We start from the raw sequence: 16,516 nt of genomic DNA on the forward strand, positions 1-16,516 counted from the left end.
ACAAACAAAATAATGTTAAAAGTTGGGTGGACGACCATCAAAACAACCAATGGCCATCCACCGAACTATTAGTAAATGGAAAGGAACTGCCATAAATCAGGCCCCAAGTTAAATGGAAAAAATACAAAAGCTTTTGTAAGCCATCACATTAGCTTAGTTGCTTTATAGCTTGTCTTTGGAACATGGGTACCAGTTGTGTACGGCGGGTTGGGTTGAAATGCAGCTTCCCCACAGGGTTACGGTTTTCAAAAGTGGCAAAATAATGTTTATAATTATTCTACCACCATCCTGAAGCTGGCAGAATGTAGACATGCTCCCAATATTAAACTGAGATGTTTCCAGAAGGTATAAAATGTGTGAAGAAACCACAGCACTGTTGTTTCTCCGCTAATTTTCTGCTTACATTTTCACTGGGACAGTCTTTTAAAGTTTAATGTAATTGGTGCTTCTCTTTCAATGCATTCATGGTTAATATATGAAAAAAAACACGAAGTACCACAACACCTTTTCTTTTTTTCCTTGTGCTTTCTCCATTAAAACCACATTAGTGGGGTGTACAATATAGGGAATACCATAGATAAATGTTTTTCTACCGGATGTTGCATATGTTGTAGCACACGTTTTCAGTTCTGCACTCACTCTTACCACCAGCATAAATGTTATTTTTGCATAAACTCTTATGTCTGTGGTCATGATGGTATCAGAGGGAAAATTGAATATCTGTTCTCCCTTAGATGCTTGGCTCTTGTGAGGATGCATGAATCCCATGTTTGCAGTTTCATGTGTTGGCACTCCCTGATGCCAAGCATAATTCTTTTCAGAAAGTACCTACAAGCCAATCAAGGGGTCATTGTATCTAGTTGTGAAAATGAAAGGCTTTGTATAACTAAGAGATTTGAGGGAAGTGGAAAGTTCTCAATTGGAGGATTATCATTTGGTGGAGAATGCACCAGTGAAATTACATTGTATATAAGTATTGGTCAAAGTAATTCCACAAAATGATTCTCCATTTACTTCAAGCATCAAAATATTTTCTGTTACCACCAATTTAAATCAGGTTTTTTGTCACTTTTTGCTCATCCACTTATCTTGATCTATTTAGTTTACGCAGAGATTGGAATTACGACCCTGCTGAGTTTTCCACATGACCGAATTACCAGGTACAGTGAACAACAGACCCACTTAATTTTCCTCAGGTCAGTTTTCTGTAGATTTAAATCTGCTGTACTTTACAGTGAAAACTAATGCTCATTTAATTACAAAGACATATATAATTTTGTACCATAGGCACCAAATTCCACGTTATGCCCATTTTTTTAATTTCTAGGAATATAAGTATTTATTGAATCCGGTAAACACCTCAGCTGTGCCTCAGTAAATACCTCCACCTGCCCCTTGTTCGTAATCAGGGCCTAAGTCCCACACTCTAGGGAATCAATTACGATGGCGGAAGTACTGCCACCGCCAGCCATGTGGTGGCGGTCCTTCAGTACACCGACCGTAAGGTTCCCCCTGCCAAATTAGGATGGCAGGGGGAATCTCACCTCCACCGTGGTTGTCGCAAAGACCATCCACTACGGAACCGCCACAGGGAATCCTTAGGATTGCTTGGTGGAGCTATCTTCACTGGTAAAATGGCGGCAGTGCCTAGCAGGCACCGTCCGCCAAATTACGATGATGGCTGTAGACAGCCTTTCCAAGGCGGTGGAACCACCATGGAAAGGCTGGCGGGGATTGGGTTTGGGGGCCCTTTGCGGGCCCCCCTTGTGTTAGGAGAGGCGAGGGTGCACTGGGGGTACTCATAGTACCCCCCTACATCTCACAGCACTACGTGGCAGGACCACATGACATTTTAGCATCGCGGCGGATGCTGCTGTCAGCAGCAACCGCCGCAATGTTAAAATGCATGGCGGACGGTCCCAGTTTACACCAGGATGGCGGACGGACTCCAGTCCATCCGCCATCCTAATGAGCCCATATATTTGTAAATCTGTATTAAAATAAAATAAATGCAACTAATGATTTTTTCAGAAAATAATTTTATATTATAAAAAATTATGAAACTTTAAAAATGAATAGCAAAACCACATTTAGATGTTAATCATACTCCTTGATTTAAAATCATGATATAGTCATTGTCTCGGCCGGTTATGTGATGCTGGCTGGAGGTTCGATCCATGGGATGCCCATCAGTGACTTCTCCCTGTTCACATCACAGCGCAACAGCACTTTGCTGGATAGTTGTCGGTGTATACTTTATTCTCCTCTCCATATACAAAATAGGTGTGCGGCTTCTCGCCCCAGGTATAGTTCACCTTGGTGAGTGCAACCAGCTCGATGGTTTGTCTCTAAGAAAGAAAGCAAAACAGCAGAGACACCTTGAGACCAACCAAAGTCCTACAAGAACACTACAATTGTCTGGAGAGTGCTTTCCGTGTGCCCAGGTCACCATAGCATGTGAGTGTTTATATAGCAGTGAAGGAATAGATTTACAACATATCTACATTTGAGCTGGATTAAGTCTTACTTTTGACAATGTTTTACGCAGACCAGACGGATTGTCTGGATTGGTTAATCTGCATGTTTACATTAATTGTGTTTCTTCTCTTCAGGAAAATGTTTTCAGATAAACCGCCCGCCCTACACATGAGTAACGGGGGAAGGTAGACCTAGAGGTTTCCCTTTACCAAATTGGAAACACACCTAGTTTTGCTGTTCACATGAGAACTTTCTGTGTTTCCAAGATGAGAAAAGTCATACAATTGGTTTGTGAATCCAATAAAGTTAGACATCAGGCAGAGTCATACCTTGAGGAAGTGGGCCCCACACAGCTCTGTGTCCATGAAGCACTGCAGCATGGCCTATACAGCTATGTGCCTTTGGAGGCACTTCCTGAGCTGAAGTGTAAACCAAGGGGGCTGTGGGTAGCCCGCAATATACCCCATTACCACGCTCCTCTAAATTAAGTCCTAAGACTTGATAAAGGCAAGAGTTGAGAGTTCCATAATTTTGCTATTGCTGTGTGCAGCATTCGTCCCCAGATTATTCACATATGTATGAAATATGATAAGCACCATTTTTCGAATGGATATATATGGTATTTGTATATCGCAAACCCAGCCATAAGCATTGGAGTGCTACTCAAAGGCAGCTATACATTCAATGAGTAATAGGAGACGCAGCTCGCTTTTGGGTTCAGACTGGTGTCCTCATGTAATGCAACTGGTGCTATGTAAAGCGCTCTGATACCTGATACCTTTGGGTCAAGTTCACGCTATATACAACTCCGTAAAAAAAAAAATTGTAGCGTGGTCTTCTTTAAAGTAGTGCATCTTTAGGTCTTTCCTACATTGGAGCAGCTTTGTGGTGCCCCTGATGGATTTGGGGATGCTGTCCATGCTGTCCATGATATGGGGTACATAGATGGAAAAGGACTGCATCCTTGTTTTTTTTAAATAACTTTTTATTAACAACAAAATATGCAGCATTACAGCAGTCATGACACATGCATAGCACCGACAGAGACGGAATACAAGTTGGGCATATGAGACAGTGAGCACTGCATTGATGACAGCTAGGTCAAAGTCACCCCCACTCGCGGCACATTAAAGAGGTGATTCTCGACCCCGGTAAGGACTGCATCCTTGTTTTTTTCTTCTTTACACTTCTTGGGTACTCAGTAGGAGATGTATTAAGAAATTATGCAGACTGCAAATACAAGTGTAACCGGGGCTGGAATTATCATGTCTGACATCTCTCGACCCAATAATTCCAGGCCTAGAGACATTGGGCCTTTGAGAAACAGTGCAGGGGTTTGGGCTGCTGCAGGTAGCATTGTACAGCCCAGCCCACTGCCTGTCGCAGTACTAAAGGAGCAGATAAAACTCCCCCGAACAGGTATAAGTGCGCCTTTCACCTTGGTCCTCACATTCCACACGCCCACCAGCAGTCCCGCTGATAAGTTAAGCAGGCGGATAATGTCAGCATTTTTTTGTTAGAATGTTGTAAAGCCACCTGGAAAATCCGGGTGTGAGCAGTTATTCCTGATTGCTATATAAATGCACAGAGCCAGGTGGTCATGTGTACCACAACTGCCAGGACACCTTCGGGTAATCTTGCGCTTTATAAATCACCCTAACATAACATAACATAACAACTAAGATATATGCTCCTAAAGCAAGGTATTCTGGCACCGTTAATGCCCAAATGTACCAGACCCATCTACAAGCCCAGTTGTGCACACATGTAAAGCTGGATGGATCCTTTCTGCTCTCGACATTCGTGCCCAGATTATACACACCTTATGCCCAAGTCACATAGAGTACCACTTGCATCACTCCTTCCAGGTGACAGGTTAAGCGTCAAGTGGGGGGATGTGATCTGGTGGCTTGAGCTGCCGCTCCCGGCCTTTGCGATTGACTCAACATAATTCTACTTAAGCTCCCTGTGCCTAGAAATGTCATCTGTGTAAGGTGTATTGGTATAATGCTTACTTGATGCATACGGTGTATGTCTCCCAGCTCTTCCCTTAATTAACGGTGCTCAGTTTGCACTATAGATTACAAATGCATAGCACATTCACTGCCAAAGGGATTTGTGAATGTTCTGTCCTCTGCACCCAACTGATCCACAAACATCTTCTGCCTCAGTCACTTTTTTTATAACATTATTGTGTTCTCACCTGTCTTATTATTCGTGGATTGTCTGCAAACTGAGCGTTGTGCTGCTGGACGTAGCTCAATGAAGCACTTGTCACCAGAGGGTCAGGAAAAGACATAACTGGCCCAACCTTGGAGAGTAGAGAAAAGATTCAAGAGTTTACTGGCCTGCAAAGGTATTGTTTACGTGGACACAAGCTCAGGTATGTGCAGTCTCGTGCCACAATGGCTCGATCAATTAAAAGTTGTATATATTTTATTAACTGTTTCAGTAGCGCCTAGCACTGAGAGTTGTGAGACCGCTTTTGATAGAACAGTAATGGCCCAAAGATCTTACAACTTAAAGGATGAATGTCAAAGAAATAACTAGCAAGTCATTGTCAGTATATGAACTATTTATTTAACAGCTTTATCTAGCACCCACATGCAAAAACAACAGTTGATGGACAGAATGCAGAACAATGTCATACATTCGCCCCAGTACAGAGATCTGGGCCTGAATCCATCATTTTTTTGCTCACCATGCTGTTCCAGTTTGAACCCAGCCATATGCAAATCAGTCTTGACCCTGTGCCTCATGGGAACAGCCCAGCCCGAACTGCCAAGCCAGGTCCTCCCTGGACTGGAAACAAGCATCCTATAACCGGTTTTGGGGTTTCACCCCTTTTCAGCCAGGATAGCTTGATTTCAGTGGCATGGAGAGCACGGGACCCACGTCTGGGCATACCCTTCCCACGCGGGGTGACAAATGCAAAAACAACAGTTGATGGACAGAAAGCAGAACAATGTCATACATTCACCCCAGTACAGAGATCTGGGCCTAAATCCATCGTTTTTTTACTCGCCATGCTGTTCCAGTTTGAACCCAGCCATATGCAAATGACGTGGGTCCCATGCTTACTACGCCACTGGAGTCAAGCTATCCTGGCTGAAGAGGGGTGAAACCCCGAAACCGGTCCTAGGATGCTTGATTCCGGTCCAGGGAAGACATGGCTTGGCAGTTCGGGCTGGACTGTTCCCATGAGGCACAGGGTCAAGACTGATTTGCATATGGCCATGTCTGAACTGGGGTGGCGTGGTGAGCAAAATAACGATGGATTAAACCCAGATCTGTGACTGGGGGTGAATGTTTTGCAAATGTGCAACATTCCATCCATCATCTTGTGTGTTTTGCTGTTCGCCCTATGTGGGAAGGGTATGCCCAGATGTGGGTCCCGTGCTCACTACGCCACTGGAGTCAAGCTATCCTGGCTGAAGAGGGGTAAAACCCCAAAACCAGTCATAGGATGCTTTGATTCCGGTCCAGGGAAGACATGGCTTGGCAGTTCGGGCTGGACTGTTCCCATGAGGCACAGGGTCAAGACTGATTTGCATATGGCCATGTTTGAACTGGGGTGGCGTGGTGAGCAAAATAACGATGGAATAAACCCAGATCTGTGACTGGCGGTGAATGTTTTGCCAATGTGCAACATTCCGTCCATCATCTTGTGTGTTTTTATCTAGCACCCGGCACTAACAAGTATGAGAGAGCATTATATAGAACAAGTGTAAATTAATATTGTTATTGATGGGGAGAGCTGGGTACCAGTGTACCAAATTTGTATTCTTCAGAAGACGTCTGAGTTCTACATCAGTGCTTGAGATGCCAACCTTTCCTTTAGATCTTTGGCCATATCAACCTCTCCCTCAGATCTGCGTCCATCCAAAATGACTAATCTTGTCATAAAATGATTACACTTGCTGAAAAACCAGTAGATCCATTGACGCTAGGGGTGGGCAGAATTGGCGGAATTTGTTTCCTCGGAATGCCAATAAAACTGCGTGAGATTCTGTAAAATTCAGCAACAGGCGGGGTGGGCATTTGGTGGATTTTCTTAGCGCAAAATGCACTCTTGCGTCTATAAATGGATGCGAGGATGCATTTCACGCTAAGAGATATTGCTGCCAAATACCAAATGAACTGAAGTGCATATCCATCAGCACCCTGATATACACTGAGTACATAAGGGTGCCGAGGGGCATGCACTGCAGTGCAGTCAGTGGCTTCTAAACAGGGCCAGAGGAGGAAACTCTGGGTTTAAAGGGACTGCTCCCTCTTCTAGCCCTATTGGAAAACCAAATACTGCAGATCAGTTTCACCGGTGGAATTTATTAGTAGTTCCACGTTACAAGAGTAATGCAGAGTTAATATTTCCACCCAGATCTAATTAACACTGGACCTATGACCAAGTCACTTCTAGAAGGTCCCTACACTGATGTGCTAGTCAGGATAAAAAGTGAAACTTTAAAGTGTTCTCTAGTTACAAGCTGACGTCCAGCCTGGCACTTTCTGGCAGGATCATGGAACAAAATCCCACAAATTTTCACTTGGAACAAACAATCTATTCATTTTATGCTAATCTGGAACCCGGCAGGTAAACACTTCTGAGTCTGTCCCGTTGGACATTCAGGAACAATTAATTCTAGTGAATCTGATAATCCACCAACTTTATTCATACTAATTAACATTCGGCTGCTTTTGACAGGAAACCCTATACATTGCTGTAATAATAAGACTAGATCCGTTTTGCCTTAAGTTCTTTTACACCCACCAGTAAAAAGTTCAATGCAAAGACAACTGCCCAACCATAAGGAGTGTAAAATGTGTAATTTTTCTGAATTTGCACATTTCGTGTGATAATATCACATGAAATATTTGTTCCATTTTCACACAAAGCCAGATCACTCTTCCCTAGTAGTTGTCACTTTACGTGGAATCCCAGGGGTGCTTGCTGTTCCTGCCCTGTTATTCCTCCTCCTGCACTTATTATCAGGGGTTTAGTGCAAAGGCGTTTGTTGTTGCAGTTGCCTCAAATCTTTGCAGCAAAATATATTTTGCATGGGAAAGTTGATTGCGTCTAGTGATGCTTTGCATTGTGTGGGGTTACTTTGTGTTGTGGAATTGTACATTGCACCACACTGTGCTTCCTTTTATCTCACACAATAGCTAAAGGTAGGAGGTAGTAAGGCTTAGTGATGAGTTTGTTGAGCCACAAGCAGTTCTTAATCGACTCAAATCATTTGTCTATTATGAGCTCTAAGATAGTGGTCATGGTGGGCTGGGGCAGTTTCCATGCATAGTCAACATGGCATCACACGTAGGGAACCTGTAATGTTAGTGGGCTAGAAGAGCATGGGTGAAACCTTCCTCTTCCAGGTACAGCTTGTAAGGAATATGCCATCCTGTATATCAGTTGACCAGAGACCATCTGTGATCATAGTGTGTTGGAATGGGTTTTATTAGGGTATGCGGGCAAAATATTAAGTCCTTAATATCGAGCTGCACAAATATTGAGTTTTTATTATCCTCATACATAAATATCGTGATGCATAAATATTATTTACAAAAATATCCATTTTTTATTGTAAATAATGTTGTTTAAAATATCTGTGTTGTTAATATCGTTTACAAAAATATAGTTGTAAAAAATATAGATTGTTTAATTATCTTCATGTATTTTAGTTTATATTTTAATTGTATATGTTATACATTGTTTGTATAATTGTTAATGTTTTTAAATATAATTCATAATTTGTAGTTATTTATCATTTTAATTTAATTGTTAATTGCCATTTGTAGTAGCAGCAAAAGTTCTTGATCAGAAGAACAGAATAGCCAGTACAGCTAAGTACTGAATGTCAATCCACCCACAGTCATGGAGGCTGAATATTTGCATCCAGCAAGGCATTCTGTAAACTGCCCGACCTTGCACTAGGCACGTAACAGATGACTACTTGAGATTCTGAAAGGATATATAATCCAACTGATACAGGCAGAAAGGTCACCCAACTCAGCCTTATAGGTGGAGTCTGTTACTTTATTAATTAGCACCTGGAGTAGATGTTGACTGGTATTAGGTGAACTGTTCAAATTGGTGATAACATTAGTTTCAAATTCTGTACATGATGTACGTTTATTTTTATGGCAGTATGATTTAGAAAGAATGGCAAAATATGTGTGCATGCCTAATTATGTTTGTTCGCGGGCCTGTTCGCTGCATTTAGTTGTTGTTACCTCCTGATACAAATAATAGGTCTTCTTTACAAGCCCCTTCCGTCACCAGTATGGCACCTTTTCCCATATTAAAAGTGATGCACCGGTGGCGCAAGGGACTTGTAATAAGCCCCAATATTTTCGCTTTAATAAATGCATTTTACCGAAAACCATTAAGTTTAGTAAAGGGTAGATTGATTACTCAAAGCTAATAAAATATTTGTAAAAATAAAACGATTTTATTGAAAATAACAGTGCTGATACATGTGTGTCAGAATGCAGCACAACATTAGTTAAAGATTGTCAATATTTCTTTTAAAAGCCTCAATTAAAATGTCTGTTGTCCATGTACACCTTAGTAGAATCGCTACAGTGCAAAATGGAGCCAATGGTGCTGGAACAATAGAGTGGGAGCGCTGTCATCCATGTATCAATAAGTCATAAAGATTGTTAAAAAATCACAAAGTACAAGCATAACAAAAGGCCATTCTGCAGCACATATGCAAAGATAAAATTCCCTTAAAACATAGGGGCATATTTATAGGAATGGTGGCACAGAAGAGCGCAGCAAGTTACCTTTCTGCACTGCCCTGCGTCACAGTGAAAGGGCAGGAATAACCGTATATATCCAATACGGTCCATTCCTGTCCTTTCACCCTGCACTAGTGCTATTCAGCAACCTAGCACAAATGCAGGCACCCTTGTACCATGGTGCAAGGGGGCCTGTGTTCTAGCCAGGATTGTTTTTGTGCAGGAAGGGGCACCTTCCTGCACAAAAACAATCCATAGAGGCCTTTCCTCTTTCTATGTGTGCAGAATGCAGCGCACATAGAAAGAGGAAAACATTTGTAGAAATAAACATATTTCTCCTTGTTACGCCTCATCTGGAGAGGCGCATCTTTTCGGCGCATTCCCAGGTTTACCAGGTTTGGTAACTCTGGGAATGTGTCAAAAAACATGCGATCTATATGGAAACACCCACCACAATGCCAATGAAACGCCTCTCTTGCGCAGAGTAATGCAACGCAGCGATTTGTGCTGCGTTCCAATACTCCATATTTATGAAGCCATTCAAAGCCACGCAAAGTGTCTTTGCATGGCTACAAAAATATGACTTGGAGCTGTGCTTCATACATGTACCACGTTTCATGGTGCAAGCATGACATATGGCCCTCGGAAATATGCCCCATATTTTTTGTGCAAGAAGCACAAACACTATGCTGATGGCAGCGCAGAAACTCTTGCTCTATGGCGCCTGGATGTTGCCTGTGCAGGGAGCTGGGCCAGCTTTATCGTTGTTGGCGCCAGGTGTGACAATCTTTTTTGGTGCCCAACCATGAACTCCTCCTCCAATTCCCTCACTACCACTCTGCTGCCCTTCATTGGGGAAACAGCCATTACAAAGCAGCTGTTTCCCTGCATATTCTTAGCCATGCATGCGTTACCACACATTTACCATTAACACGCACAGCCTTAACCATGCACGCCTTTACAACGAGTTACGTTATGAAGCTGTGTGTGGTAAAGGTATGTGTGTGGTTAAGGGTGGTTTATCGGCGTCCTTAGAGGAAACTGACCCTTCTGCTTCCTCTGTACGACATGCGTCATGTCTCAAAAGAGCTAGAGAGATGACGTTGTGGAAAGGCCAGGGGGATTTTAAATTTATATGTTCAAATTTATTTATTTTAATTTAAAAAATAAATAAATTAATAAATGATTTTAATGATTTTTAGGACAGGGTAGGGGTAGTTTTTAGACGAGCTGGGGGTCGTGGTGGGGGCACAGGTCTACTTCTAGGGCTCAGGGAGAGTTTGAAGACAGGTCGGGGGCTTGGGAGGAAGGGAGTCACACAGGTCCGTTTTTAGGGTTCAGGGCAGGGGAGTAATATTTGATAGAAACGTTTGGTGCGGAGGGGGTCATGCAGGGGTACAGGAGAGGGGTATTTTTTTTAGGTCTTGCCTAGCGTTGCAGCGCATGCGCTGCTCGTTTGCGAGATCTATTGTTGTCGGTTTTACTTCGGAAGCGGGGTGGAAGCTCCACTCATGCTTTTTATTGGTGTGCGTCAAAAATGCTCCCTTTTGATTGCAAGGGAGGCATGTTTGTTCCCTCCCTGTCTCCTGTTTGCCGCGCCTGCCCGGACAGGAGATTGTGCACGCGCACGACATCTCTTTTGCTCACGGCATCTCTTCTGCCTCGCCCGGGGCTTGGTAAAATACGTGTAATGGTTATGCTTTCAGTTTCACAAATCAAGGGCCTCGTGTTGCTTGTATTCTGCTTCATCTCGTCACTGGCGCTACGTTTTAAAATATGGCACTTATGGCGTATGCTCGTGCCAAATACGTTTGCATCTTTATTTCGATCCCCTTTCACAAACTGCGGTGAAGTTGGCGGTGGAAACGGGAGCCTGGAAAGGGATAAACGGGGCACCTCCACCATGACGGTAAGTGTATGCCTCTCATAATTCTTTCTTTTGTTCATTGCGCTGCGCGATGTAATTCTGTATCTACGTCCCCACCGTCATCACCCATACCGCCACCCAGCCTCGGTGTACACCACCAGCGCTGCAGCTGCTGAGCGTACCGTGCAGACTCGGCCCACCGTACACCCAGCTCTGGCTCTCACATTCTTGGATCCACAAACAGTTTGCCAGCCATTAACGTGCATATGGCCTACTCTAAAACTTGTAGCAATTGTAAACAGTACAGCTGCATGGCAAGGAGCTCAGAGGAGGACACATGGAACAACTAACACAGCAGAGCTCACTAGCACAGCGGGTGCACTTACCTGTCATTGTCACTGCCTACCTCAGTCTAGCCCCACGCAACGGCACACCCTTTGCCTACAATTGGCAGGGCCTTCCCTGATTGTGCCGCTGTGCTCATTCCCTTAGGGGCGTCACTTAGCTCTGGTGTAGTCCGTTCCAGTGCCTTACCCGCCTTGCTGCCATATACAGTCAGTTGCCCCGTATCTCGCACCGTCCACGTGGTATCAGAGTCCAAGGTGCGTTTGACCGGGGTCAATAACCAGGCCTGCACAGCATTGGTTTTGTCATTGTATTTATTCTTTCATTCATATTTAATTTCTATGTGTTGTTTCTTTTTAAAGACCTATTTATTTGTTGTACGCATCATTTACAACACATAGTGTGTTTAGGCTTTCTCAATCTTTGGGTCATAGCATGTATAACATATCTGAAGTGTTTTGTTTAGTCTCATCACATATAGTGGCCAAATCACGTGTTTTCGATTGACTAACCAGCATCATTTAAACGTGTATGCCTCGTTTGTTTTGAACCAATTACATTTCAGCAATAGACTGACTACCTTCCGTTTATCCGAACTTGGTGAGTAAATTGTGTGCTTTTACTCCGTTAGTTAACAAGAGAAGATGGTGTAGATACAAGTTGTTTTTTGTTATTTAGTATCATTACAGATGTGGGTGCATTTCACTTACATATTTAGTTTTATTTCGAGAACATTCACTTACATCATGCTGGGTAGTATGTCTTCGTGTTTTTTTTGCCACTTCTTCGCCTCTAATGCTTTTGTAATATTTCTGAAAGCAACGTGCAGGTTCGTTGTGCTAGCGTAGTGGAGTACCCTAAGGTATTGGCTGTCTTTTCGTAGAGGTATTTGTCCATAGCAAACTCAAATGGAGAGCCATCCAGGTTTACAACTATGTACAGTTTTTTTGTCACATTGAACACAGGTTTAAAAAATCGTGCACTAGAAGTTGCTCACAGATAACATCTCTAACATGCAGTGTCAGTCAGTCGATTGCCCCAGACCTTACCCCTCTCATAGGGACACTGTTGTTTTTTTACCGACGATTTCAGTGCTGGTATACTCCACACTGCAAGGTCTACTGTACAGCAATTTTCCTTGTATTTTTTTGCAGTTTGTTGTATGTATAAATAAAAAGCCAAATATTTTTCTTCGCACAACTTGATTTTAAATTGAATCACACTCATTCGGTTGAGCTCTTATTGTATTGCAATTTGGGACACACTGCACACCGCTCTCTCCCCTAACCCCCACCACGTACTCAAATGCCTTGCTTTACCCTACCTATGTTTATTTTGTCAAAAAATTCTTCATCAAGGAGATAAAGTCTTTGTATAGCACACTGCCATACCCCATGTACTCACAAGGCACACAACACACATACAGTTTTGGAAAGCCCGGTCCCTCCACTCCGGCAAGCAAAAACACATAAGTAAAAACCATTACCATTTACAACGCCAATAGGTCTAACTTTTACAGAAACGAGACCTATTGCATTGCAAATGCTTGTTTTTTAAAGGACAGGGGAGCACAAGGGACTGGATTTGGAGCAGGGGTCTGGAAAAACCTTTATCACAAACATGCCGTTAACATGCATGCTTTCACACAGAAATTTGTTGGCAAAGGCATGTTCGTGGTAAAGTATACACGTGGTAATGGCATTTCCGTTGTAAAGGCATGCATTATAACGTCATACAACCCTTCATTGCATGCACTCTCTGTGAATCTGGGCCTTAGAGTTTTATATAAAATGCATTTTTCCAGTTATCTGTGTGAAAATTGTGCACGACTGCATATACAACTTGCCTATAAGTGTCATACATAATACCTGGAGTCATTATTTGAAAGTAATGAACTCCTGGGAGATTTTGTTTCAAACATATTTCAGTGATCTAGCGAGAAAAGTAAATGTAAACAAAATGGCCACTGACGTCACGTGGAAAATCATCATTAAAACTTTCTGGCTTACACAGAAGGTGACTGCTCTTGTCCCTGAGCTGGAAGCCAGTGTACAATGATGACATTTTAAATCCCGTTAGGGATGTCATGGCGTTCGAAATGGGGAAAGGCCGTGTTAAATTCCACACATTTGTTTCCATCAGTATTCCTCAATTTTATAGCTCAGATACTGTCCAGCCAGAAAGGAATTGTTTGTTAAATCGACATTGTCTACATTTCTGCTACCGCTGCACAGGATTCATTAGCCATTCCTGTCTCCTTCCTGTCTGAAACTGTAACACCGTCTCCCTCTGACTTAAAGCTCGACCTGCTAGTCGATACCAGCATGATATTGAACTATTTGCACTATAAACGCAACAGACACCACGTTCACACTTCCCAACATACAAAAGGATGCCCACTGCTCTCTTTCTGTTCACCTAAACACTATTAAGTAACATTTTGTGCTGTGTTTGCATCATAAAAGTGACTCAAATCGATGCAATTTTTTTTAAAATTTACTTTTCAGCGCAAATCACTTGAAAGTAGCGCAAAGCATAGTGCTGCTTTGAATTACTTAGTGCCAAGGAGGCATTCCATGGGTGTTTACACGGGTGTTCCCATCCAACCACCCAAGGTTTTTGATGCTAAACCCTATTTACTAAAAAAAAAAAATTAGCACCCACTTCAACCAGGCACTATTACAGCAAAATGCTTTTATCTCTCCTTTCCGGCTTTGCATGTGTGCCACTGTACAGCACACATACAAGGGGGAAAGGTTTTTAAGTTAGCCTAAGCAGTACAAAGCCTTTGATAGACTCACGCAGACACCCTTGCACTATGGTGCAAAGGTGTGTGCGTGGCACACGGCAGCACATTTCTGTGCCAGTGCCAGGGAGAGGGGGGAAGAGTGCCATATTTCTGTAAATATGGTGCTCTCTTGCTCTCTACGTCTCATCCAGTGCAGCATTTGTGGCTGCTGCGCTGCTTGATAGTTTAGTAAATCTGAGCCTTGGAGACACCCGATTCACAAGAAAGATTGACAATTGTAATTAGAAGTCAGTGGTTACTACAGACTTCATCACATCTCATCTCTACCATATACTTTCTTTAAGCCATTCCACCAACTATGATGTAGCCATTGGCTTCTACGAACGGGGCCTTTGATAGAAGGCTTTCTACAACTAATACATAAAGTATCACCTAACACAGCTTTGGAAGAGTTACCATAGGTTGTTCATCAACAAAGATCTTCTTTCCCGTGACTTTCTTATAGCGATCCATGGGCAATCCAGAATCCTTGTCGGTCACAAAACACGAGTCAATATTTTTCCTGTTGGATTAGAAAACAAATGCTTACTCTGTGCCCACTTTTAGGCTAAGCAAAATGCCAAGGAACATGATTAAAATAGGAAGGAAACCTGATAAATGAGTAGCAATGAATTACACCACACATAAACTCAAAAAATTGTCAGCTCACAGAACATCATTAGATACCACCAGGAGTAACAACAACTGCATGACACCAGTGGGGAGAGACTGCCACCGACAGGCTGTTGGTGGCGGTCTCCCGCCATCAGAACAGGGATCTCCGTCCGCCTTATTATAATGGCTACTGGACATGTGGCGGTCAGAAACTCTGACTGCCACGGTCCCGCAGGCGGTCTGTATCCGACCGTCTGTCTGACCTTCCTGTAGTCCCAGAATGGTGGTGGTGCCTGTCAGGAACCACTGTAGGGATTACAATTACCCTTGCTGCCGGATGTTCTGCACCGGTCAACCCGCAGCAAAACGGCAGGCGGAAACGGATTTGGGGCCCGTAGTGGGCCCCCCTAGCTCCCTGGGCCAGGGATATAGGCACTGGCATATTCCTACACCATGTGGTAGACACCGCATTGTGCCTGTCACGTAGTGCAGGGATATGTGTGGGGTGACTGCGGCAGGTGCTGCAGAGCTTCAAAACATGGGCAATGTGACCGCCACGGTGACGGTCACATCGTAATTTTCCCTGTGGGAACACCGCCCACAAATACGATGGCGGACGGACTGAAGGCCGTCTGTTATCGTAATGACCCCTATGTTCTTTTATACCCACATAGCATTAAATGGTAGGAAGGAAAAGCACCTTCCTCTGACACAGGGCCTTTGACATTAACATATGTCCGGTAGGACATGGTCAATATGGAGGTTAAACATCCAAATAAAAGAAAGAGCCTTCTGCAATTTCCCAAAATCAAGTCAGCTGAATTTTAGTTGTTAAAAAGTATGAATATAGCACATCATCTGACATTTTCAATAGCTCCTCAGCTGCGTAAGGCTAGTGATAGGTTAACTTAAAATGGAGTGTGCCAACATGGGAGATTAGGTCATGTGACCAGCCTTAACTCATTTATTATGTGTTTTACCTTTAGTTTATCATTGTTAGCAAAGTCTGAAAACCTAAGCTGTTATTAGTCTAGTCCATAACTACTACTCTTGTTTAGAGTGGAGTTTCGTAGGTGGGGACCCTAATTCTGCATGTGCTCACCGTCCCCTAGCAATCAAACATAAAGATATTGGTTATGTCATTTTAGGCTGTGATGACATTGCTGGAAATAAAAATTACTGCCCACTGTGACTTTGCAATTGTAAGGGATGCCTGAATCATTGTTTGTAATTTTGTTGTGGTGTGCAGAACACTGTCGTCAAATTCCCTGGTGGTACTCTTGCTGATACTGTATGGAGTGGGATCTGGTATATATAATAGGGTAGACAAATTTGTTGATATTGCATGCTGATTAGATTTCATTCAGTTTTTTGGACCAACAATGCTGGGTCTTTGTTGCCTGGCAATATATAAGGTCGTGTTAGCAGAACTTTACCTTTTAGGCGGAAACAGCCTTTACAACATGGCGGGTACCCCACAATACCATTACCAGGTGTCCATTACAACACATGCGTCTTTACCACACAAATGTTCACCATGAATATGCTTTTACCATGCATGCCTTCCAAAGAAAATTTAAATATTTTACAAGTAAGTGTATTAGGGTGGGTATGGGTTTTATGCTGGAAAGGTTATTTTTACGGTTTAGGGTGAGTAAAGTTTTTTGAGTGGCAAGGGT

The 16,516-nt window shown here is 43.0% G+C and overlaps 1 protein-coding gene across 7 annotated transcripts in view; it reads right to left on the reverse strand.

Moving 5' to 3' along the window:
- Nucleotides 1-2,019: 2,019 nt before the first annotated feature.
- The window catches only part of LOC146797467 (protein SSUH2 homolog), a 249,177-nt gene continuing 234,680 nt past the window's right edge, over nucleotides 2,020-16,516 (reverse strand). For all 7 annotated transcript variants that reach the window (XM_085624496.1, XM_085624498.1, XM_085624495.1 and 4 more), the window contains 3 exons: nucleotides 14,640-14,745; nucleotides 4,682-4,789; nucleotides 2,020-2,348 (listed from right to left, as the gene is read on the reverse strand). In XM_085624496.1, coding sequence (XP_085480622.1) covers nucleotides 2,208-2,348; nucleotides 4,682-4,789; nucleotides 14,640-14,745 — 355 coding nt within the window. In that variant the 3' untranslated portion in view covers nucleotides 2,020-2,207. The remainder of the gene's footprint in view (nucleotides 2,349-4,681; nucleotides 4,790-14,639; nucleotides 14,746-16,516) is intronic.

Source organism: Triturus cristatus, chromosome 9 (genome assembly GCF_964204655.1).
Source record: "Triturus cristatus chromosome 9, aTriCri1.1, whole genome shotgun sequence".
Lineage (NCBI taxonomy): Eukaryota > Metazoa > Chordata > Amphibia > Caudata > Salamandridae > Triturus > Triturus cristatus.